Below are 27,995 nucleotides of genomic sequence, written 5' to 3' on the forward strand. Positions count from 1 at the left end.
AACGTGTGATATGTGTGCAGACGGCCTATCACACACCTTATATTTTCACCAAGCCAGCAACGAGTAATATGTGTGCAGACGGCCTATCACACCTTATATACCCACCAAGCCAGGAACGAGTGATATGTGTGCAGACGGCCTATCACACACCTTATATTTTAACCAAGCCAGCAACGAGTAATATGTGTGCAGACGGCCTATCACACCTTATATACCCACCAAGCCAGGAACGAGTGATATGTGTGCAGACGGCCTATCACACACCTTATATTTTCACCAAGCCAGCAACGAGTGATATGTGTGCAGACGGCCTATCACACACCTTATATACCCACCAAGCCGGCAACGTGTGATATGTGTGCAGACGGCCTATCACACCCCTTATATACCCACAGAGCCAGCAACGAGTGATATGTGTGCAGACGGCCTATCACACACCTTACATACCCACCAAGCCAGGAACGAGTGATATGTGTGCAGACGGCCTATCACACACCTTATATTTTCACCAAGCCAGCAACGAGTGATATGTGTGCAGACGGCCTATCACACACCTTATATACCCACCAAGCCGGCAACGTGTGATATGTGTGCAGACGGCCTATCACACCCCTTATATACCCACCAAGCCAGCAACGAGTGATATGTGTGCAGACGGCCTATCACACACCTTACATACCCACCAAGCCAGCAACGAGTGATATATGTGCAGACGGTTTATCACACACCTTATATACCCACCAAGCCAGGAACGAGTGATATGTGTGCAGACGGCCTATCACACACCTTATATACCCACCAAGCCAGCAACGAGTGATATGTGTGCAGACGGCCTATCACACACCTTATACACCCACCAAGCCAGCAACGAGTGATATGTGTGCAGACGGCCTATCACACACCTTATATACCCACCAAGCCAGCAACGAGTGATATGTGTGCAGACGGCCTATCACACACCTTATATACCCACTAAGCCAGCAACGAGTGATATGTGTGCAGACGGCCTATCACACACCTTATACACCCACCAAGCCAGCAACGAGTGATGTGTGCAGACGGCCTATCACACACCTTATATACCCACCAAGCCAGCAACGAGTGATATGTGTGCAGACGGACTATCACACACCTTATATACACACCAAGCCAGCAACGAGTGATATGTGTGAAGACGGCCTATCACACCCCTTATATACCCACCAAGCCAGCAAAGAGTGATGTGTGCAGACGGCCTATCACACACCTTATATACCCACCAAGCCAGCAATGAGTGATATGTGTGCAGACGGCCTATCACACACCTTATACACCCACCAAGCCAGCAACGAGTGATATGTGTGCAGACGGCCTATCACACACATTATATACCCACCAAGTCAGCAACTAGTGATATGTGTGCAGACGGCCTATCACACCTTATATACCCACCAAGCCAGCAACGAGTGATATGTGTGCAGACGGCCTATCACACCTTATATACCAACCAAGCCAGCAACGAGTAATATGTGTGCAGACGGCCTATCACACCTTATATACCCACCAAGCCAGGAACGAGTGATATGTGTGCAGACGGCCTATCACACACCTTATATTTTCACCAAGCCAGCAACGAGTGATATGTGTGCAGACGGCCTATCACACACCTTATATACCCACCAAGCCGGCAACGTGTGATATGTGTGCAGACGGCCTATCACACCCCTTATATACCCACCAAGCCAGCAACGAGTGATATGTGTGCAGACGGCCTATCACACACCTTACATACCCACCAAGCCAGCAACGAGTGATATATGTGCAGACGGTTTATCACACACCTTATATACCCACCAAGCCAGGAACGAGTGATATGTGTGCAGACGGCCTATCACACACCTTATATACCCGCCAAGCCAGCAACGAGTGATATGTGTGCAGACGGCCTATCACACACCTTATACACCCACCAAGCCAGCAACGAGTGATATGTGTGCAGACGGCCTATCCCACACCTTATATACCCACCAAGCCAGCAACGAGTGATATGTGTGCAGACGGCCTATCACACACCTTATATACCCACCAAGCCAGCAACGAGTGATATGTGTGCAGACGGCCTATCACACACCTTATACACCCACCACGCCAGCAACGAGTGATGTGTGCAGACGGCCTATCACACACCTTATATACCCACCAAGCCAGCAACGAGTGATATGTGTGCAGACGGACTATCACACACCTTATATACCCACCAAGCCAGCAACGAATGATATGTGTGAAGACGGCCTATCACACCCCTTATATACCCACCAAGCCAGCAAAGAGTGATGTGTGCAGACGGCCTATCACACACCTTATATACCCACCAAGCCAGCAATGAGTGATATGTGTGCAGACGGCCTATCACACACCTTATACACCCACCAAGCCAGCAACGAGTGATATGTGTGCAGACGGCCTATCACACACATTATATACCCACCAAGTCAGCAACTAGTGATATGTGTGCAGACGGCCTATCACACCTTATATACCCACCAAGCCAGCAACGAGTGATATGTGTGCAGACAGCCTATCACACCTTATATACCAACCAAGCCAGCAACGAGTAATATGTGTGCAGACGGCCTATCACACCTTATATACCCACCAAGCCAGGAACGAGTGATATGTGTGCAGACGGCCTATCACACACCTTATATTTTCACCAAGCCAGCAACGAGTGATATGTGTGCAGACGGCCTATCACACACCTTATATACCCACCAAGCCGGCAACGTGTGATATGTGTGCAGACGGCCTATCACACCCCTTATATACCCACCAAGCCAGCAACGAGTGATATGTGTGCAGACGGCCTATCACACACCTTACATACCCACCAAGCCAGCAACGAGTGATATATGTGCAGACGGTTTATCACACACCTTATATACCCACCAAGCCAGGAACGAGTGATATGTGTGCAGACGGCCTATCACACACCTTATATACCCACCAAGCCAGCAACGAGTGATATGTGTGCAGACGGCCTATCACACACCTTATACACCCACCAAGCCAGCAACGAGTGATATGTGTGCAGACGGCCTATCACACACCTTATATACCCACCAAGCCAGCAACGAGTGATATGTGTGCAGACGGCCTATCACACACCTTATATACCCACCAAGCCAGCAACGAGTGATATGTGTGCAGACGGCCTATCACACACCTTATACACCCACCAAGCCAGCAACGAGTGATGTGTGCAGACGGCCTATCACACACCTTATATACCCACCAAGCCAGCAACGAGTGATATGTGTGCAGACGGACTATCACACACCTTATATACCCACCAAGCCAGCAACGAGTGATATGTGTGAAGACGGCCTATCACACCCCTTATATACCCACCAAGCCAGCAAAGAGTGATGTGTGCAGACGGCCTATCACACACCTTATATACCCACCAAGCCAGCAATGAGTGATATGTGTGCAGACGGCCTATCACACACCTTATACACCCACCAAGCCAGCAACGTGTAATATGTGTGCAGACGGCCTATCACACCCCTTATATACCCACCAAGCCAGCAACGTGTGATATGTGTGCAGACGTCCTATCACACACCTTATATACCCACCAAGCCAGCAACGAGTGATATGTGTGCAGACGGCCTATCACACCCCTTATAAACCCACCAAGCCAGCAACGTGTGATGTGTGTGCAGACGACCTTTCACACCCCTTATAAACCCACCAAGCCAGCAACGAGTGATATGTGTGCAGACGGCCCATCACACACCTTATATACCCACCAAGCCAGCAACGAGTGATGTGTGTGCAGACGGCCTATCACACACCTTATATACACACCAAGCCAGTAACGTGTGATATGTGTGCAGATGGCCTATCACACCCCTTATATACCCACCAAGCCAGCAACGAGTGATATGTGTGCAGACGTCCTATCACACACCTTATATACCCACTAAGCCAGCAACGAGTGATATGTGTGCAGACGGCCTATCACACTCCTTATATACCCACCAAGCCAGCAACGTGATGTGTGTGCAGACGGCCTATCACACCCCTTATACACCCACCAAGCCAGCAACGAGTGATATGTGTGCAGACGGCCTATCACACCCCTTATAAACCCACCAAGCCAGCAACGAGTGATATGTGTGCAGACGGCCTATCACACACATTATATACCCACCAAGTCAGCAACTAGTGATAAGTGTGCAGACGGCCTATCACACCTTATATACCCACCAAGCCAGCAACGAGTGATATGTGTGCAGGCGGCCTATCACACCTTATATACCCACCAAGCCAGCAACGAGTAATATGTGTGCAGACGGCCTATCACACCTTATATACCCACCAAGCCAGCAACGAGTAATATGTGTGCAGACGGCCTATCACACCTTATATACCCACCAAGCCAGCAACGAGTGATATGTGTGCAGACAGCCTATCACACCTTATATACCCACCAAGCCAGCAACGAGAGATATGTGTGCAGACGGCCTATCACACACCTTATATACCCACCAAGCCAGCAACGTGTGATATGTGTGCAGACGGCCTATCACACCTTATATACCCACCAAGCCAGCAACGAGTGATGTGTGTGCAGACGGCCTATCACACCCCTTATAAACCCACCAAGCCAGCAACGTGTGATGTGTGTGCAGACGACCTTTCACACCCCTTATAAACCCACCAAGCCAGCAACGAGTGATATGTGTGCAGACGGCCTATCACACACCTTATATACCCACCAAGCAAGCAACGAGTGATGTGTGTGCAGACGGCCTATCACACACCTTATATACACACCAAGCCAGTAACGAGTGATATGTGTGCAGACGGCCTATCACACACCTTATATACCCACCAAGCCAGCAACGAGTGCTATATGTGCAGACGTCCTATCACACACCTTATATACCCACCAAGCCAGCAACGTGTGATATGTGTGCAGACGGCCTATCACACCCCTTATACACCCACCAAGCCAGCAACGAGTGATATGTGTGCAGACGGCCTATCACACCCCTTATAAACCCACCAAGCCAGCAACGAGTGATATGTGTGCAGACGGCCTATCACACACATTATATACCCACCAAGTCAGCAACTAGTGATATGTGTGCAGACGGCCTATCACACCTTATATACCCACCAAGCCAGCAACGAGTGATATGTGTGCAGACGGCCTATCACACCTTATTTACCAACCAAGCCAGCAACGAGTAATATGTGTGCAGACGGCCTATCACACCTTATATACCCACCAAGCCAGGAACGAGTGATATGTGTGCAGACGGCCTATCACACACCTTATATTTTCACCAAGCCAGCAACGAGTGATATGTGTGCAGACGGCCTATCACACACCTTATATACCCACCAAGCCGGCAACGTGTGATATGTGTACAGACGGCCTATCACACCCCTTATATACCCACCAAGCCAGCAACGAGTGATATGTGTGCAGACGGCCTATCACACACCTTACATACCCACCAAGCCAGCAACGAGTGATATATGTGCAGACTGTTTATCACACACCTTATATACCCACCAAGCCAGGAACGAGTGATATGTGTGCAGACGGCCTATCACACACCTTATATACCCACCAAGCCAGCAACGAGTGATATGTGTGCAGACGGCCTATCACACACCTTATATACCCACCAAGCCAGCAACGAGTGATATGTGTGCAGACGGCCTATCACACACCTTATATACCCACCAAGCCAGCAACGAGTGATATGTGTGCAGACGGCCTATCACACACCTTATACACCCACCAAGCCAGCAACGAGTGATGTGTGCAGACGGCCTATCACACACCTTATATACCCACCAAGCCAGCAACGAGTGATATGTGTGCAGACGGACTATCACACACCTTATATACCCACCAAGCCAGCAACGAGTGATATGTGTGAAGACGGCCTATCACACCCCTTATATACCCACCAAGCCAGCAAAGAGTGATGTGTGCAGACGGCCTATCACACACCTTATATACCCACCAAGCCAGCAATGAGTGATATGTGTGCAGACGGCCTATCACACACCTTATACACCCACCAAGCCAGCAACGTGTAGTATGTGTGCAGACGGCCTATCACACCCCTTTTATACCCACCAAGCCAGCAACGTGTGATATGTGTGCAGACGTCCTATCACACACCTTATATACCCACCAAGCCAGCAACGAGTGATATGTGTGCAGACGGCCTATCACACCCCTTATAAACCCACCAAGCCAGCAACGTGTGATGTGTGTGCAGACGACCTTTCACACCCCTTATAAACCCACCAAGCCAGCAACGAGTGATATGTGTGCAGACGGCCTATCACACACCTTATATACACACCAAGCCAGTAACGTGTGATATGTGTGCAGATGGCCTATCACACCCCTTATATACCTACCAAGCCAGCAACGAGTGATATGTGTGCAGACGTCCTATCACACACCTTATATACCCACTAAGCCAGCAACGAGTGATATGTGTGCAGACGGCCTATCACACTCTTTATATACCCACCAAGCCAGCAACGTGTGATGTGTGTGCAGACGGCCTATCACACCCCTTATACACCCACCAAGCCAGCAACGAGTGATATGTGTGCAGATGGCCTATCACACCCCTTATAAACCCACCAAGCCAGCAACGAGTGATATGTGTGCAGACGGCCTATCACACACATTATATACCCACCAAGTCAGCAACTAGTGATATGTGTGCAGACGGCCTATCACACCTTATATACCCACCAAGCCAGCAACGAGTGATATGTGTGCAGACGGCCTATCACACCTTATATATACCCACCAAGCCAGCAACGAGTAATATGTGTGCAGACGGCCTATCACACCTTATATACCCACCAAGCCAGCAACGAGTGATATGTGTGCAGACAGCCTATCACACCTTATATACCCACCAAGCCAGCAACGAGAGATATGTGTGCAGACGGCCTATCACACACCTTATATACCCACCAAGCCAGCAACGTGTGATGTGTGTGCAGACAGCCTATCACACCTTATATACCCACCAAGCCAGCAACGAGTGATATGTGTGCAGACGTCCTATCACACACCTTATATACCCACCAAGCCAGCAACGAGTGATGTGTGTGCAGACAGCCTATCACACCTTATATACCCACCAAGCCAGCAACGAGAGATATGTGTGCAGACGGCCTATCACACACCTTATATACCCACCAAGCCAGCAACGTGTGATGTGTGTGCAGACAGCCTACCACACCTTATATACCCACCAAGCCAGCAACGAGTGATATGTGTGCAGACGTCCTATCACACACCTTATATACCCACCAAGCCAGCAACGAGTGATATGTGTGCAGACAGCCTATCACACCTTATATACCCACCAAGCCAGCAACGAGAGATATGTGTGCAGACGGCCTATCACACACCTTATATACCCACCAAGCCAGCAACGTGTGATGTGTGTGCAGACAGCCTATCACACCTTATATACCCACCAAGCCAGCAACGAGTGATATGTGTGCAGACGTCATATCACACACCTTATATACCCACCAAGCCAGCAACGAGTGATGTGTGTGCAGACGGCCTATCACACCCCTTATATACCCACCAAGCCAGCAACGAGTGATATGTGTGAAGACGGCCTATCACACCCCTTATAAACCCACCAAGCCAGCAACGAGTGATATGTGTGCAGACGGCCTATTACACACATTATATACCCACCAAGTCAGCAACGAGTGATATGTGTGCAGACGGCCTATCACACCTTATATACCCACCAAGCCAGCAACGAGTGATATGTGTGCAGACAGCCTATCACACCTTATATACCAACCAAGCCAGCAACGAGTAATATGTGTGCAGACGGCCTATCACACCTTATATACCCACCAAGCCAGGAACGAGTGATATGTGTGCAGACGGCCTATCACACACCTTATATTTTCACCAAGCCAGCAACGAGTGATATGTGTGCAGACGGCCTATCACACACCTTATATACCCACCAAGCCGGCAACGTGTGATATGTGTGCAGACGGCCTATCACACCCCGTATATACCCACCAAGCCAGCAACGAGTGATATGTGTGCAGACGGCCTATCACACACCTTACATACCCACCAAGCCAGCAACGAGTGATATATGTGCAGACGGTTTATCACACACCTTATATACCCACCAAGCCAGGAACGAGTGATATGTGTGCAGACGGCCTATCACACACCTTATATACCCACCAAGCCAGCAACGAGTGATATGTGTGCAGACGGCCTATCACACACCTTATACACCCACCAAGCCAGCAACGAGTGATATGTGTGCAGACGGCCTATCACACACCTTATATACCCACCAAGCCAGCAACGAGTGATATGTGTGCAGACGGCCTATCACACACCTTATATACCCACCAAGCCAGCAACGAGTGATATGTGTGCAGACGGCCTATCACACACCTTATACACCCACCAAGCCAGCAACGAGTGATGTGTGCAGACGGCCTATCACACACCTTATATACCCACCAAGCCAGCAACGAGTGATATGTGTGCAGACGGACTATCACACACCTTATATACCCACCAAGCCAGCAACGAGTGATATGTGTGAAGACGGCCTATCACACCCCTTATATACCCACCAAGCCAGCAAAGAGTGATGTGTGCAGACGGCCTATCACACACCTTATATACCCACCAAGCCAGCAATGAGTGATATGTGTGCAGACGGCCTATCACACACCTTATACACCCACCAAGCCAGCAACGTGTAATATGTGTGCAGACGGCCTATCACACCCCTTATATACCCACCAAGCCAGCAACGTGTGATATGTGTGCAGACGGCCTATCACACACCTTATATACCCACCAAGCCAGCAATGAGTGATATGTGTGCAGACGGCCTATCACACACCTTATACACCCACCAAGCCAGCAACGTGTAATATGTGTGCAGACGGCCTATCACACCCCTTATATACCCACCAAGCCAGCAACGAGTGATATGTGTGCAGACGGCCTATCACACACCTTATATACCCACCAAGCCAGCAACGAGTGATATGTGTGCAGACGGCCTATCACACACCTTATACACCCACCAAGCCAGCAACGAGTGATGTGTGCAGACGGCCTATCACACACCTTATATACCCACCAAGCCAGCAACGAGTGATATGTGTGCAGACGGACTATCACACACCTTATATACCCACCAAGCCAGCAACGAATGATATGTGTGAAGACGGCCTATCACACCCCTTATATACCCACCAAGCCAGCAAAGAGTGATGTGTGCAGACGGCCTATCACACACCTTATATACCCACCAAGCCAGCAATGAGTGATATGTGTGCAGACGGCCTATCACACAACTTATACACCCACCAAGCCAGCAACGAGTGATATGTGTGCAGACGGCCTATCACACACATTATATACCCACCAAGTCAGCAACTAGTGATATGTGTGCAGACGGCCTATCACACCTTATATACCCACCAAGCCAGCAACGAGTGATATGTGTGCAGACAGCCTATCACACCTTATATACCAACCAAGCCAGCAACGAGTAATATGTGTGCAGACGGCCTATCACACCTTATATACCCACCAAGCCAGGAACGAGTGATATGTGTGCAGACGGCCTATCACACACCTTATATTTTCACCAAGCCAGCAACGAGTGATATGTGTGCAGACGGCCTATCACACACCTTATATACCCACCAAGCCGGCAACGTGTGATATGTGTGCAGACGGCCTATCACACCCCTTATATACCCACTAAGCCAGCAACGAGTGATATGTGTGCAGACGGCCTATCACACACCTTACATACCCACCAAGCCAGCAACGAGTGATATATGTGCAGACGGTTTATCACACACCTTATATACCCACCAAGCCAGGAACGAGTGATATGTGTGCAGACGGCCTATCACACACCTTATATACCCACCAAGCCAGCAACGAGTGATATGTGTGCAGACGGCCTATCACACACCTTATACACCCACCAAGCCAGCAACGAGTGATATGTGTGCAGACGGCCTATCACACACCTTATATACCCACCAAGCCAGCAACGAGTGATATGTGTGCAGACGGCCTATCACACACCTTATATACCCACCAAGCCAGCAACGAGTGATATGTGTGCAGACGGCCTATCACACACCTTATACACCCACCAAGCCAGCAACGAGTGATGTGTGCAGACGGCCTATCACACACCTTATATACCCACCAAGCCAGCAACGAGTGATATGTGTGCAGACGGACTATCACACACCTTATATACCCACCAAGCCAGCAACGAGTGATATGTGTGAAGACGGCCTATCACACCCCTTATATACCCACCAAGCCAGCAAAGAGTGATGTGTGCAGACGGCCTATCACACACCTTATATACCCACCAAGCCAGCAATGAGTGATATGTGTGCAGACGGCCTATCACACACCTTATACACCCACCAAGCCAGCAACGTGTAATATGTGTGCAGACGGCCTATCACACCCCTTATATACCCACCAAGCCAGCAACGTGTGATATGTGTGCAGACGTCCTATCACACACCTTATATACCCACCAAGCCAGCAACGAGTGATATGTGTGCAGACGGCCTATCACACCCCTTATAAACCCACCAAGCCAGCAACGTGTGATGTGTGTGCAGACGACCTTTCACACCCCTTATAAACCCACCAAGCCAGCAACGAGTGATATGTGTGCAGACGGCCCATCACACACCTTATATACCCACCAAGCCAGCAACGAGTGATGTGTGTGCAGACGGCCTATCACACACCTTATATACACACCAAGCCAGTAACGTGTGATATGTGTGCAGATGGCCTATCACACCCCTTATATACCCACCAAGCCAGCAACGAGTGATATGTGTGCAGACGTCCTATCACACACCTTATATACCCACTAAGCCAGCAACGAGTGATATGTGTGCAGACGGCCTATCACACTCCTTATATACCCACCAAGCCAGCAACGTGTGATGTGTGTGCAGACGGCCTATCACACCCCTTATACACCCACCAAGCCAGCAACGAGTGATATGTGTGCAGACGGCCTATCACACCCCTTATAAACCCACCAAGCCAGCAACGAGTGATATGTGTGCAGACGGCCTATCACACACATTATATACCCACCAAGTCAGCAACTAGTGATAAGTGTGCAGACGGCCTATCACACCTTATATACCCACCAAGCCAGCAACGAGTAATATGTGTGCAGACGGCCTATCACACCTTATATACCCACCAAGCCAGCAACGAGTAATATGTGTGCAGACGGCCTATCACACCTTATATACCCACCAAGCCAGCAACGAGTGATATGTGTGCAGGCGGCCTATCACACCTTATATACCCACCAAGCCAGCAACGAGTAATATGTGTGCAGACGGCCTATCACACCTTATATACCCACCAAGCCAGCAACGAGTAATATGTGTGCAGACGGCCTATCACACCTTATATACCCACCAAGCCAGCAACGAGTGATATGTGTGCAGACAGCCTATCACACCTTATATACCCACCAAGCCAGCAACGAGAGATATGTGTGCAGACGGCCTATCACACACCTTATATACCCACCAAGCCAGCAACGTGTGATATGTGTGCAGACGGCCTATCACACCTTATATACCCACCAAGCCAGCAACGAGTGATGTGTGTGCAGACGGCCTATCACACCCCTTATAAACCCACCAAGCCAGCAACGTGTGATGTGTGTGCAGACGACCTTTCACACCCCTTATAAACCCACCAAGCCAGCAACGAGTGATATGTGTGCAGACGGCCTATCACACACCTTATATACCCACCAAGCCAGCAACGAGTGATGTGTGTGCAGACGGCCTATCACACACCTTATATACACACCAAGCCAGTAACGAGTGATATGTGTGCAGACGGCCTATCACACACCTTATATACCCACCAAGCCAGCAACGAGTGCTATATGTGCAGACGTCCTATCACACACCTTATATACCCACCAAGCCAGCAACGTGTGATATGTGTGCAGACGGCCTATCACACCCCTTATACACCCACCAAGCCAGCAACGAGTGATATGTGTGCAGACGGCCTATCACACCCCTTATAAACCCACCAAGCCAGCAACGAGTGATATGTGTGCAGACGGCCTATCACACACATTATATACCCACCAAGTCAGCAACTAGTGATATGTGTGCAGACGGCCTATCACACCTTATATACCCACCAAGCCAGCAACGAGTGATATGTGTGCAGACGGCCTATCACACCTTATTTACCAACCAAGCCAGCAACGAGTAATATGTGTGCAGACGGCCTATCACACCTTATATACCCACCAAGCCAGGAACGAGTGATATGTGTGCAGACGGCCTATCACACACCTTATATTTTCACCAAGCCAGCAACGAGTGATATGTGTGCAGACGGCCTATCACACACCTTATATACCCACCAAGCCGGCAACGTGTGATATGTGTACAGACGGCCTATCACACCCCTTATATACCCACCAAGCCAGCAACGAGTGATATGTGTGCAGACGGCCTATCACACACCTTACATACCCACCAAGCCAGCAACGAGTGATATATGTGCAGACTGTTTATCACACACCTTATATACCCACCAAGCCAGGAACGAGTGATATGTGTGCAGACGGCCTATCACACACCTTATATACCCACCAAGCCAGCAACGAGTGATATGTGTGCAGACGGCCTATCACACACCTTATATACCCACCAAGCCAGCAACGAGTGATATGTGTGCAGACGGCCTATCACACACCTTATATACCCACCAAGCCAGCAACGAGTGATATGTGTGCAGACGGCCTATCACACACCTTATACACCCACCAAGCCAGCAACGAGTGATGTGTGCAGACGGCCTATCACACACCTTATATACCCACCAAGCCAGCAACGAGTGATATGTGTGCAGACGGACTATCACACACCTTATATACCCACCAAGCCAGCAACGAGTGATATGTGTGAAGACGGCCTATCACACCCCTTATATACCCACCAAGCCAGCAAAGAGTGATGTGTGCAGACGGCCTATCACACACCTTATATACCCACCAAGCCAGCAATGAGTGATATGTGTGCAGACGGCCTATCACACACCTTATACACCCACCAAGCCAGCAACGTGTAGTATGTGTGCAGACGGCCTATCACACCCCTTTTATACCCACCAAGCCAGCAACGTGTGATATGTGTGCAGACGTCCTATCACACACCTTATATACCCACCAAGCCAGCAACGAGTGATATGTGTGCAGACGGCCTATCACACCCCTTATAAACCCACCAAGCCAGCAACGTGTGATGTGTGTGCAGACGACCTTTCACACCCCTTATAAACCCACCAAGCCAGCAACGAGTGATATGTGTGCAGACGGCCTATCACACCCCTTATATACCTACCAAGCCAGCAACGAGTGATATGTGTGCAGACGTCCTATCACACACCTTATATACCCACTAAGCCAGCAACGAGTGATATGTGTGCAGACGGCCTATCACACTCTTTATATACCCACCAAGCCAGCAACGTGTGATGTGTGTGCAGACGGCCTATCACACCCCTTATACACCCACCAAGCCAGCAACGAGTGATATGTGTGCAGATGGCCTATCACACCCCTTATAAACCCACCAAGCCAGCAACGAGTGATATGTGTGCAGACGGCCTATCACACACATTATATACCCACCAAGTCAGCAACTAGTGATATGTGTGCAGACGGCCTATCACACCTTATATACCCACCAAGCCAGCAACGAGTGATATGTGTGCAGACGGCCTATCACACCTTATATATACCCACCAAGCCAGCAACGAGTAATATGTGTGCAGACGGCCTATCACACCTTATATACCCACCAAGCCAGCAACGAGTGATATGTGTGCAGACAGCCTATCACACCTTATATACCCACCAAGCCAGCAACGAGAGATATGTGTGCAGACGGCCTATCACACACCTTATATACCCACCAAGCCAGCAACGTGTGATGTGTGTGCAGACAGCCTATCACACCTTATATACCCACCAAGCCAGCAACGAGTGATATGTGTGCAGACGTCCTATCACACACCTTATATACCCACCAAGCCAGCAACGAGTGATGTGTGTGCAGACAGCCTATCACACCTTATATACCCACCAAGCCAGCAACGAGAGATATGTGTGCAGACGGCCTATCACACACCTTATATACCCACCAAGCCAGCAACGTGTGATGTGTGTGCAGACAGCCTACCACACCTTATATACCCACCAAGCCAGCAACGAGTGATATGTGTGCAGACGTCCTATCACACACCTTATATACCCACCAAGCCAGCAACGAGTGATATGTGTGCAGACAGCCTATCACACCTTATATACCCACCAAGCCAGCAACGAGAGATATGTGTGCAGACGGCCTATCACACACCTTATATACCCACCAAGCCAGCAACGTGTGATGTGTGTGCAGACAGCCTATCACACCTTATATACCCACCAAGCCAGCAACGAGTGATATGTGTGCAGACGTCATATCACACACCTTATATACCCACCAAGCCAGCAACGAGTGATGTGTGTGCAGACGGCCTATCACACCCCTTATATACCCACCAAGCCAGCAACGAGTGATATGTGTGAAGACGGCCTATCACACCCCTTATAAACCCACCAAGCCAGCAACGAGTGATATGTGTGCAGACGGCCTATTACACACATTATATACCCACCAAGTCAGCAACGAGTGATATGTGTGCAGACGGCCTATCACACCTTATATACCCACCAAGCCAGCAACGAGTGATATGTGTGCAGACAGCCTATCACACCTTATATACCAACCAAGCCAGCAACGAGTAATATGTGTGTAGACGGCCTATCACACCTTATATACCCACCAAGCCAGGAACGAGTGATATGTGTGCAGACGGCCTATCACACACCTTATATTTTCACCAAGCCAGCAACGAGTGATATGTGTGCAGACGGCCTATCACACACCTTATATACCCACCAAGCCGGCAACGTGTGATATGTGTGCAGACGGCCTATCACACCCCGTATATACCCACCAAGCCAGCAACGAGTGATATGTGTGCAGACGGCCTATCACACACCTTACATACCCACCAAGCCAGCAACGAGTGATATATGTGCAGACGGTTTATCACACACCTTATATACCCACCAAGCCAGGAACGAGTGATATGTGTGCAGACGGCCTATCACACACCTTATATACCCACCAAGCCAGCAACGAGTGATATGTGTGCAGACGGCCTATCACACACCTTATACACCCACCAAGCCAGCAACGAGTGATATGTGTGCAGACGGCCTATCACACACCTTATATACCCACCAAGCCAGCAACGAGTGATATGTGTGCAGACGGCCTATCACACACCTTATATACCCACCAAGCCAGCAACGAGTGATATGTGTGCAGACGGCCTATCACACACCTTATACACCCACCAAGCCAGCAACGAGTGATGTGTGCAGACGGCCTATCACACACCTTATATACCCACCAAGCCAGCAACGAGTGATATGTGTGCAGACGGACTATCACACACCTTATATACCCACCAAGCCAGCAACGAGTGATATGTGTGAAGACGGCCTATCACACCCCTTATATACCCACCAAGCCAGCAAAAAGTGATGTGTGCAGACGGCCTATCACACACCTTATATACCCACCAAGCCAGCAATGAGTGATATGTGTGCAGACGGCCTATCACACACCTTATACACCCACCAAGCCAGCAACGTGTAATATGTGTGCAGACGGCCTATCACACCCCTTATATACCCACCAAGCCAGCAACGTGTGATATGTGTGCAGACGTCCTATCACACACCTTATATACCCACCAAGCCAGCAACGAGTGATATGTGTGCAGACGGCCTATCACACACCTTATAAACCCACCAAGCCAGCAACGTGTGATGTGTGTGCAGACGACCTTTCACACCCCTTATAAACCCACCAAGCCAGCAACGAGTGATATGTGTGCAGACGGCCTATCACACACCTTATATACCCACCAAGCCAGCAACGAGTGATGTGTGTGCAGACGGCCTATCACACACCTTATATACACACCAAGCCAGTAACGTGTGATATGTGTGCAGATGGCCTATCACACCCCTTATATACCCACCAAGCCAGCAACGAGTGATATGTGTGCAGACGTCCTATCACACACCTTATATACCCACTAAGCCAGCAACGAGTGATATGTGTGCAGACGGCCTATCACACTCCTTATATACCCACCAAGCCAGCAACGTGTGATGTGTGTGCAGACGGCCTATCACACCCCTTATACACCCACCAAGCCAGCAACGAGTGATATGTGTGCAGACGGCCTATCACACCCCTTATAAACCCACCAAGCCAGCAACGAGTGATATGTGTGCAGACGGCCTATCACACACATTATATACCCACCAAGTCAGCAACTAGTGATATGTGTGCAGACGGCCTATTACACCTTATATACCCACCAAGCCAGCAACGAGTGATATGTGTGCAGGCGGCCTATCACACCTTATATACCCACCAAGCCAGCAACGAGTAATATGTGTGCAGACGGCCTATCACACCTTATATACCCACCAAGCCAGCAACGAGTGATATGTGTGCAGACAGCCTATCACACCTTATATACCCACCAAGCCAGCAACGAGAGATATGTGTGCAGACGGCCTATCACACACCTTATATACCCACCAAGCCAGCAACGTGTGATATGTGTGCAGACGGCCTATCACACCTTATATACCCACCAAGCCAGCAACGAGTGATGTGTGTGCAGACGGCCTATCACACCCCTTATAAACCCACCAAGCCAGCAACGTGTGATGTGTGTGCAGACGACCTTTCACACCCCTTATAAACCCACCAAGCCAGCAACGAGTGATATGTGTGCAGACGGCCTATCACACACCTTGTATACCCACCAAGCCAGCAACGAGTGATGTGTGTGCAGACGGCCTATCACACACCTTATATACACACCAAGCCAGTAACGAGTGATATGTGTGCAGACGGCCTATCACACACCTTATATACCCACCAAGCCAGCAACGAGTGCTATATGTGCAGACGTCCTATCACACACCTTATATACCCACCAAGCCAGCAACGTGTGATATGTGTGCAGACGGCCTATCACACCCCTTATACACCCACCAAGCCAGCAACGAGTGATATGTGTGCAGACGGCCTATCACACCCCTTATAAACCCACCAAGCCAGCAACGAGTGATATGTGTGCAGACGGCCTATCACACACATTATATACCCACCAAGTCAGCAACTAGTGATATGTGTGCAGACGGCCTATCACACCTTATATACTCACCAAGCCAGCAACGAGTGATATGTGTGCAGACGGCCTATCACACCTTATTTACCAACCAAGCCAGCAACGAGTAATATGTGTGCAGACGGCCTATCACACCTTATATACCCACCAAGCCAGGAACGAGTGATATGTGTGCAGACGGCCTATCACACACCTTATATTTTCACCAAGCCAGCAACGAGTGATATGTGTGCAGACGGCCTATCACACACCTTATATACCCACCAAGCCGGCAACGTGTGATATGTGTGCAGACGGCCTATCACACCCCTTATATACCCACCAAGCCAGCAACGAGTGATATGTGTGCAGACGGCCTATCACACACCTTACATACCCACCAAGCCAGCAACGAGTGATATGTGTGCAGACAGCCTATCACACCTTATATACCCACCAAGCCAGGAACGAGTGATATGTGTGCAGACGGCCTATCACACACCTTATATACCCACCAAGCCAGCAACGAGTGATATGTGTGCAGACGGCCTATCACACACCTTATATACCCACCAAGCCAGCAACGAGTGATATGTGTGCAGACGGCCTATCACACACCTTATATACCCACCAAGCCAGCAACGAGTGATATGTGTGCAGACGGCCTATCACACACCTTATACACCCACCAAGCCAGCAACGAGTGATGTGTGCAGACGGCCTATCACACACCTTATATACCCACCAAGCCAGCAACGAGTGATATGTGTGCAGACGGACTATCACACACCTTATATACCCACCAAGCCAGCAACGAGTGATGTGTGCAGACGGCCTATCACACACCTTATATACCCACCAAGCCAGCAATGAGTGATATGTGTGCAGACGGCCTATCACACACCTTATACACCCACCAAGCCAGCAACGTGTAGTATGTGTGCAGACGGCCTATCACACCCCTTTTATACCCACCAAACCAGCAACGTGTGATATGTGTGCAGACGTCCTATCACACACCTTATATACCCACCAAGCCAGCAACGAGTGATATGTGTGCAGACGGCCTATCACACCCCTTATAAACCCACCAAGCCAGCAACGTGTGATGTGTGTGCAGACGACCTTTCACACCCCTTATAAACCCACCAAGCCAGCAACGAGTGATATGTGTGCAGACGGCCTATCACACACCTTATATACCCACCAAGCCAGCAACGAGTGATGTGTGTGCAGACGGCCTATCACACACCTTATATACACACCAAGCCAGTAACGTGTGATATGTGTGCAGATGGCCTATCACACCCCTTATATACCTACCAAGCCAGCAACGTGTGATATGTGTGCAGACGTCCTATCACACACCTTATATACCCACTAAGCCAGCAACGAGTGATATGTGTGCAGACGGCCTATCACACGCCTTATATACCCACCAAGCCAGCAACGTGTGATGTGTGTGCAGACGGCCTATCACACCCCTTATACACCCACCAAGCCAGCAACGAGTGATATGTGTGCAGACGGCCTATCACACCCCTTATAAACCCACCAAGCCAGCAACGAGTGATATGTGTGCAGACGGCCTATCACACACATTATATACCCACCAAGTCAGCAACTAGTGATATGTGTGCAGACGGCCTATCACACCTTATATACCCACCAAGCCAGCAACGAGTGATATGTGTGCAGACGGCCTATCACACCTTATATACCCACCAAGCCAGCAACGAGTAATATGTGTGCAGACGGCCTATCACACCTTATATACCCACCAAGCCAGCAACGAGTGATATGTGTGCAGACAGCCTATCACACCTTATATACCCACCAAGCCAGCAACGAGAGATATGTGTGCAGACGGCCTATCACACACCTTATATACCCACCAAGCCAGCAACGAGTGATGTGTGTGCAGACAGCCTATCACACCTTATATACCCACCAAGCCAGCAACGAGAGATATGTGTGCAGACGGCCTATCACACACCTTATATACCCACCAAGCCAGCAACATGTGATGTGTGTGCAGACAGCCTATCACACCTTATATACCCACCAAGCCAGCAACGAGTGATATGTGTGCAGACGTCCTATCACACACCTTATATACCCACCAAGCCAGCAACGAGTGATATGTGTGCAGACAGCCTATCACACCTTATATACCCACCAAGCCAGCAACGAGAGATATGTGTGCAGACGGCCTATCACACACCTTATATACCCACCAAGCCAGCAACGTGTGATGTGTGTGCAGACAGCCTATCACACCTTATATACCCACCAAGCCAGCAACGAGTGATATGTGTGCAGACGTCATATCACACACCTTATATACCCACCAAGCCAGCAACGAGTGATGTGTGTGCAGACGGCCTATCACAACCCTTATATACCCACCAAGCCAGCAACGAGTTATATGTGTGAAGACGGCCTATCACACCCCTTATAAACCCACCAAGCCAGCAACGAGTGATATGTGTGCAGACGGCCTATTACACACATTATATACCCACCAAGTCAGCAACGAGTGATATGTGTGCAGACGGCCTATCACACCTTATATACCCACCAAGCCAGCAACGAGTGATATGTGTGCAGACGGCCTATCACACCTTATATACCCACCAAGCCAGCAACGAGTAATATGTGTGCAGACGGCCTATCACACACCTTATATACCCACCAAGCCAGCAACGAGTGATATGTGTGCAGACGGCCTATCACACCTTATATACCCACCAAGACAGCAACGAGTGATATGTGTGCAGACGGCCTATCACACAGCTTATATACCCACCAAGCCAGCAACGTGTGATATGTGTGCAGACGGCCTATCACACCTTATATACCCACCAAGCCAGCAACGAGTGATGTGTGCAGACGTCCTATCACACCTTATATACCCACCAAGCCAGCAACAAGTGATATGTGTGCAGACAGCCTATAACACACATTATATACCCAACAAGCCAGCAACGAGTAATATGTGTGCAGACGGCATATCACACCCCTTATATACCCACCAAGCCAGCAACGAGTGATATGTGTGCAGACGACCTATCACACACCTTATATACCCACCAAGCCAGCAACGAGTGATATGTGTGCAGACGGCATATCACACCCCTTATATACCCACCAAGCCAGCAACGAGTGATATGTGTGCAGACGACCTATCACACACCTTATATACCCACCAAGGCAGCAACGAGTGATGTGTGTGCAGACGTCCTATCACACCCCTTATATACACACCAAGCCAGCAAAGAGTGATGTGTGCAGACGGCCTATCACACACCTTATATACCCACCAAGCCAGCAATGAGTGATATGTGTGCAGACGGCCTATCACACACCTTATACACCCACCAAGCCAGCAACGAGATATACGTGTGCAGACGTCCTATCACACACCTTATATACCCACCAAGCCAGCAACGAGTGATATGTGTGCAGACGGCCTATCACACACCTTATATACCCACCAAGCCAGCAACGAGTGATATGTGTGCAGACGGCCTATCACACACCTTATATACCCACCAAGCCAGCAACGAGTGATATGTGTGCAGACGGCCTATCACACACCTTATATACCCACCAAGCCAGCAACGAGTGATATGTGTGCAGACGTCCTATCACACCCCTTATATACCCACCAAGCCAGCAACGAGTGATATGTGTGCAGACGGCCTATCACACACCTTATATACCCACCAAGCCAGCAACGAGTGATATGTGTGCAGACGTCCTATCACACCCCTTATATACCCACCAAGCCAGCAACGAGTGATATGTGTGCAGACGGCCTATCACACACCTTATATACCCACCAAGCCAGCAACGAGTGATATGTGTGCAGACGGTTTATCACATACCTTATATACCCACTAAGGCAGCAACGAGTGATATGTGTGCATACGGCCTATCACACACCTTATATACCCACCAAGCCAGCAACGAGTGATATGTGTGCAGACGGCCTATCACACACCTTATATACCCACCAAGCCAGCAACGAGTGATATGTGTGCAGACGGCCTATCACACCTTATATAACCACCAAGCCAGCAACGAGTGATATGTGTGCAGACAGCCTATCACACCTTATATACCCACCAAGCCAGCAACGAGAGATATGTGTGCAGACGGCCTATCACACCCCTTATATACCCACCATGCCAGCAACGTGTGATATGTGTGCAGACGGCGTATCACACCTTATATACCCACCAAGCCAGCAACGAGTGATGTGTGTACAGACGTCCTATCACACCTTATATACCCACCAAGCCAGCAACGAGTGATGTGTGTACAGACGTCCTATCACACACCTTATATACCCACCAAGCCAGCAATGTGTGATATGTGTGCAGATGGCCTATCACACCTTATATACCCACCAAGCCAGCAACGAGTGATGTGTGTACAGACGTCCTATCACACCTTATATACCCACCAAGCCAGCAATGAGTGATGTGTGTACAGACGTCCTATCACACCTTATATACCCACCAAGGCAGCAACGAGATATACGTGTGCAGATGGCCTATCACACCCCTTATATACCCACCAAGCCAGCAACGAGTGATATGTGTGCAGACAGCCTATCACACCTTATATACCCACCAAGCCAGCAACGTGTGATATGTGTGCAGACGGCCTATCGCACACCTTATATACCCACCAAGCCAGCAACGTGTGATATGTGTGCAGATGGCCTATCACACCTTATATACCCACCAAGCCAGCAACGAGTGATACGTGTGCAGACGGCCTATCACACCCCTTATATACCCACCAAGCCAGCAACGAGTGATATGTGTGCAGACGGCCTATCACACCCCTTATATACCCACCAAGCCAGCAACGTGTGATATGTGTGCAGATGGCCTATCACACCTTATATACCCACCAAGCCAGCAACGAGATATACGTGTGCAGACGGCCTATCACACCCCTTATATACCCACCAAGCCAGCAACGAGTGATATGTGTGCAGACAGCCTATCACACCTTATATACCCACCAAGCCAGCAACGAGAGATATGTGTGCAGACGTCCTATCACACACCTTATATACCCACCAAGCCAGCAACGAGTGATATGTGTGCAGACGGCCTATCACACACCTTATATACCCACCAAGCCAGCAACGAGTGATATGTGTGCAGACGGCCTATCACACACCTTATATACCCACCAAGCCAGCAACGAGTGATATGTGTGCAGACGGCCTATCACACACCTTATATACCCACCAAGCCAGCAACGAGTGATATGTGTGCAGACGTCCTATCACACCCCTTATATACCCACCAAGCCAGCAACGAGTGATATGTGTGCAGACGTCCTATCACACACCTTATATACCCACCAAGCCAGCAACGAGTGATGTGTGTACAGACGTCCTATCACACCTTATATACCCACCAAGCCAGCAACGAGTGATGTGTGTACAGACGTCCTATCACACACCTTATATACCCACCAAGCCAGCAATGTGTGATATGTGTGCAGATGGCCTATCACACCTTATATACCCACCAAGCCAGCAACGAGTGATGTGTGTACAGACGTCCTATCACACATAATATACCCAAGCCAGCAACGAGTGATGTGTGTACAGACGTCCTATCACACACCTTATATACCCACCAAGTAAGCAACGTGTGATATGTGTACAGATGGCCTATCACACCTTATATACCCACCAAGCCAGCAACGAGTGATACGTGTGCAGACGGCCTATCACACACCTTATATACCCACCAAGCCAGCAACGAGATATACGTGTGCAGACGGCCTATCACACCCCTTATATACCCACCAAGCCAGCAACGAGTGATATGTGTGCAGACAGCCTATCACACCTTATATATCCACCAAGCCAGCAACGAGTGATATGTGTGCAGACGGCCTATCACACACCTTATATACCCACCAAGCCAGCAACGAGTGATATGTGTGCAGACGGCCTATCACACACCTTATATACCCACCAAGCCAGCAACGAGTGATATGTGTGCAGACGGCCTATCACACACCTTATATACCCACCAAGCCAGCAACAAGTGATATGTGTGCAGACGTCCTATCACACCCCTTATATACCCACCAAGCCAGCAACGAGTGATATGTGTGCAGACGGCCTATCACACCCCTTATATACCCACCAAGCCAGCAACGAGTGATATGTGTGCAGACGGCCTATCACACACCTTATATACCCACCAAGCCAGCAACGAGTGATATGTGTGCAGACGGTTTATCACATACCTTATATACCCACTAAGGCAGCAACGAGTGATATGTGTGCAGACGGCCTATCACACACCTTATATACCCACCAAGCCAGCAACGAGTTATATGTGTGCAGACGGCCTATCACACACCTTATATACCCACCAAGCCAGCAACGAGTGATATGTGTGCAGACGGCCTATCACACACCTATATACCCACCAAGCCAGCAACGAGAGATATGTGTGCAGACAGCCTATCACACCTTATATACCCACCAAGCCAGCAACGAGAGATATGTGTGCAGACGGCCTATCACACCCCTTATATACCCACCATGCCAGCAACGTGTGATATGTGTGCAGACGGCGTATCACACCTTATATACCCACCAAGCCAGCAACGAGTGATGTGTGTACAGACGTCCTATCACACCTTCTATACCCACCAAGCCAGCAACGAGTGATGTGTGTACAGACGTCCTATCGCACACCTTATATACCCACCAAGCCAGCAACGTGTGATATGTGTGCAGATGGCCTATCACACCTTATATACCCACCAAGCCAGCAACGAGTGATATGTGTGCAGACGGCCTATCACACCCCTTATACACCCACCAAGCCAGCAACGAGTGATATGTGTGCAGACGGCCTATCACACCCCTTATATACCCACCAAGCCAGCGCATGACATGCGATTCCAAGTGTATTTGGTAAGCCTCTAGCGAATTCTTTTTCTGGTACCGGTCCAGCGCTGTAGAGAGGAAACCTGCTCTCTGCGTTGAGGTGTTGTTGGTGTCGCTCATCATCTTCTCCTTTAACCCTTTCATACACAGCAGGGTGACTTATATCATGCGATAATGAAATAGCGTACAGCGCGCTCGCTAAACAGACTCTTCACTGCAACATAACGTTACATGGCCTACTCCTGAGTATCACCCCTAAGGGAGATCATAGGGAAGGTGGCTGGGCTATGTAGTGCACCTTACATCCGTTATGACGTACGGAGACGAGGAGCCATTGCTGCTGTAGCAGAGGGTTTTGTGGCTTTATACGTGGGCACCGGTGTAGCCCTGACACCCGCTGTACGCCCGTCACGCCGGCTGGCACCCTATCGCACCCTGTGTTGGAGGGGGAAGCAGGTACTAGGCGTGCACCATTCTGCTGCACACTGGTCGCTTAGCATGGAGGTCTGTATACACATCGCAGCGTGCCATAGTGCTGAGGTGACGTGTGGGATCAGTACCTATGTACAGGACTGACGCCAATATGCCCCAGGTCTCACATGGCGCCCATCGCTATGCCAATCACCGATGTTCCATAAGCTCCTGGCATATACAGGTTACCCGGGAGGCAGCAGCTGGCGAGGCACCACCAGAGGCCACAGAGTAACCTCCAACCCAACACCCACCACACAAAATCACTTTCTGCTAATTAGCTGGCAACAAGGGAGCGTGCACACCACATCACCACAAAGCCGTGCGCTGCGGCCATTGAAATGCATATTGTGGTGGGGAAAATAAATCCCACAAACAACAATACGACCTTCACATTTGTTTACCCGACACATAATAATGTGCAGCAAACGCAGGCCAAGCGACGAGCACTTAACTAATTAGCGGTTACACTGGGGGAGAGGAACGCCAAGCAACACTGTGATTACAAGAGGTGTCACATGTAATTATATCCTGGCATTATCACTGCTCCGAGCGGCTGATAGCCCCCACTGTGCCACGCTGCCGCCCAGCAATCTCTCCATAAGTGACACGTTAAGTGTAATTACTGGTGGGCGCTGTAAATAAACAGCGGCACTCTGACACAGGGAGCGGCAGCCTTAATGGAGACTTCCTTTCACCACTCAAGATCATCTCTTAAAGGAGTGATTAGAAGTGCGGGGCCGGGGACAGAGCGCTATCTGCTGTTGTGTGGTCTTATCATTATAACAAACGCCGCGCCGGCTGCCGCTGAATAGAAGTGATTGTCTGCTGAAGCCCCCGGGGCCCCCTCCTCCTATCTCAGGGGCTGAATAGAAGCAATTTCCAGAGAGCTGCCAATCCCGACCAACAGACACAAACGTGGCCCCATTATTCCAGAGTCACGTACACGGTCTGCTCCTAGCCAGCGACAATTAGGAGCAGCCACCAGATCATTCACACACATCCCGCGCCCTGATCAATATAATCACCTCTCATTGTGTGCGTGAGACTGGGGAGCGATATACTGCAGGCGCTGTGAGAATGGGGAGCGATATACTGCAGGAGCTGAGAGACTGGGGAGCGATATGCTGCAGGCACTGTGAGACTGGGGAGCGATATGCTGCAGGAGCTGAGAGACTGGGGAGCGATATGCTGCAGGCGCTGAGAGACTGGGGAGCGATATGCTGCAGGAGCTGAGAGACTGGGGAGCGATATACTGCAGGCACTGTGAGACAGGGGAGCGATATACTGCAGGCACTGTGAGACTAGGGAGCGATATGCTGCAGGAGCTGAGAGACTGGGGAGCGATATACTGCAGGCGCTGTGAGACTGGGAAGCGATATGCTGCAGGAGCTGAGAGACTGGGGAGCGATATACTGCAGGCACTGTGAGACTGGGGAGCGATATACTGCAGGCGCTGTGAGAATGGGGAGCGATATACTGCAGGCACTGTGAGAATGGGGAGCGATATACTGCAGGCGCTGTGAGACTAGGGAGCGATATACTGCAGGCGCTGTAAGACTAGGGAGCGATATACTGCAGGCACTGTGAGAATGGGGAGCGATATACTGCAGGCGCTGTGAGACTGGGGAGCGATATACTGCAGGCACTGTGAGAATGGGGAGCGATATACTGCAGGCACTGTGAGACTGGGGAGCGATATGCTGCAGGCACTGTGAGAATGGGGAGCGATATGCTGCAGGAGCTGAGAGACTGGGGAGCGATATGCTGCAGGAGCTGAGAGACTGGGTAGCGATATGCTGCAGGAGCTGAGAGACTGGGGAGCGATATACTGCAGGAGCTGAGAGACTGGGGAGCGATATACTGCAGGCACTGTGAAACTGGGGAGCGATATCCTGCAGACACTGAGACTGGGGAGCGATATACTGCAGGCGGTGTGAGACTGGGGAGCGATATGCTGCAGGCACTGTGAGAATGGGGAGCGATATACTGCAGGCGCTGTGAGACTGGGGAGCGATATGCTGCAGGAGCTGAGAGACTGGGGAGCGATATGCTGCAGGAGCTGAGAGACTGGGGAGCGATATACTGCAGGCGCCGTGAGACTGGGGAGCGATATACTGCAGGCGCTGTGAGACTGGGGAGCGATATACTGCAGGCGCTGTGAGACTGGGGAGCTATATACTGCAGGCGCTGTGAGACTGGGGAGCGATATACTGTAGGCGCTGTAAGACTGGGGAGCGATACACTGCAGGCGCTGTGAGACTAGGGAGCGATATACTGCAGGCACTGAGAGACTGGGGAGCGATATACTGCAGGCGCTGAGAGACTGGGGAGCGATATGCTGCAGGCGCTGTGAGACTGGGGAGAGATATACTGCAGGCGCTGTGAGACTGGGGAGCGATATACTGCATGCGCTGTGAGACTGGGGAGCGATATACTGCAGGCACTGTGAGACTGGGGAGCGATATACTGCAGGCGCTGTGAGACTGGGCAGCGATATACTGCAGGCGCTGTGAGACTGGGCAGCGATATACTGCAGGCGCTGAGAGACTGGGGAGCGATATGCTGCAGGCGCTGTGAGAATGGGGAGCGATATACTGCAGGCACTGTGAGAATGGGGAGCGATATACTGCAGGCGCTGTGAGACTAGGGAGCGATATACTGCAGGCGCTGTAAGACTAGGGAGCGATATACTGCAGGCACTGTGAGAATGGGGAGCGATATACTGCAGGCGCTGTGAGACTGGGGAGCGATATGCTGCAGGCACTGTGAGAATGGGGAGCGATATACTGCAGGCACTGTGAGACAGGGGAGCGATATGCTGCAGGAGCTGTGAGACTGGGGAGCGATATGCTGCAGGAGCTGAGAGACTGGGGAGCGATATGCTGCAGGAGCTGAGAGACTGGGGAGCGATATACTGCAGGAGCTGAGAGACTGGGGAGCGATAAACTGCAGGCACTGTGAAACTGGGGAGCGATATCCTGCAGACACTGAGACTGGGGAGCGATATACTGCAGGCGCTGTGAGACTGGGGAGCGATATGCTGCAGGCACTGTGAGAATGGGGAGCGATATACTGCAGGCGCGGTGAGACTGGGGAGCGATATGCTGCAGGAGCTGAGAGACTGGGGAGCGATATGCTGCAGGAGCTGAGAGACTGGGGAGCGATATA

At 50.3% G+C, this 27,995-nt stretch overlaps 1 protein-coding gene across 1 annotated transcript in view; it reads right to left on the reverse strand.

The window, feature by feature from the left end:
* Positions 1–27,995, reverse strand: part of LOC134990135 (shootin-1-like) — a gene marked incomplete at its 3' end in the record, with an annotated part of 145,169 nt that overhangs the window by 102,197 nt on the left and 14,977 nt on the right. Inside the window, exon 3 of the mRNA XM_063950650.1 lies at positions 24,344–24,490. Within this exon, the coding sequence (XP_063806720.1) occupies positions 24,344–24,490 (147 nt within the window). The remainder of the gene's footprint in view (positions 1–24,343; positions 24,491–27,995) is intronic.

The sequence above is a fragment of the Pseudophryne corroboree genome, unplaced genomic scaffold, assembly GCF_028390025.1.
Source record: "Pseudophryne corroboree isolate aPseCor3 unplaced genomic scaffold, aPseCor3.hap2 scaffold_1143, whole genome shotgun sequence".
Classification (NCBI taxonomy): Eukaryota; Metazoa; Chordata; class Amphibia; order Anura; family Myobatrachidae; genus Pseudophryne; species Pseudophryne corroboree.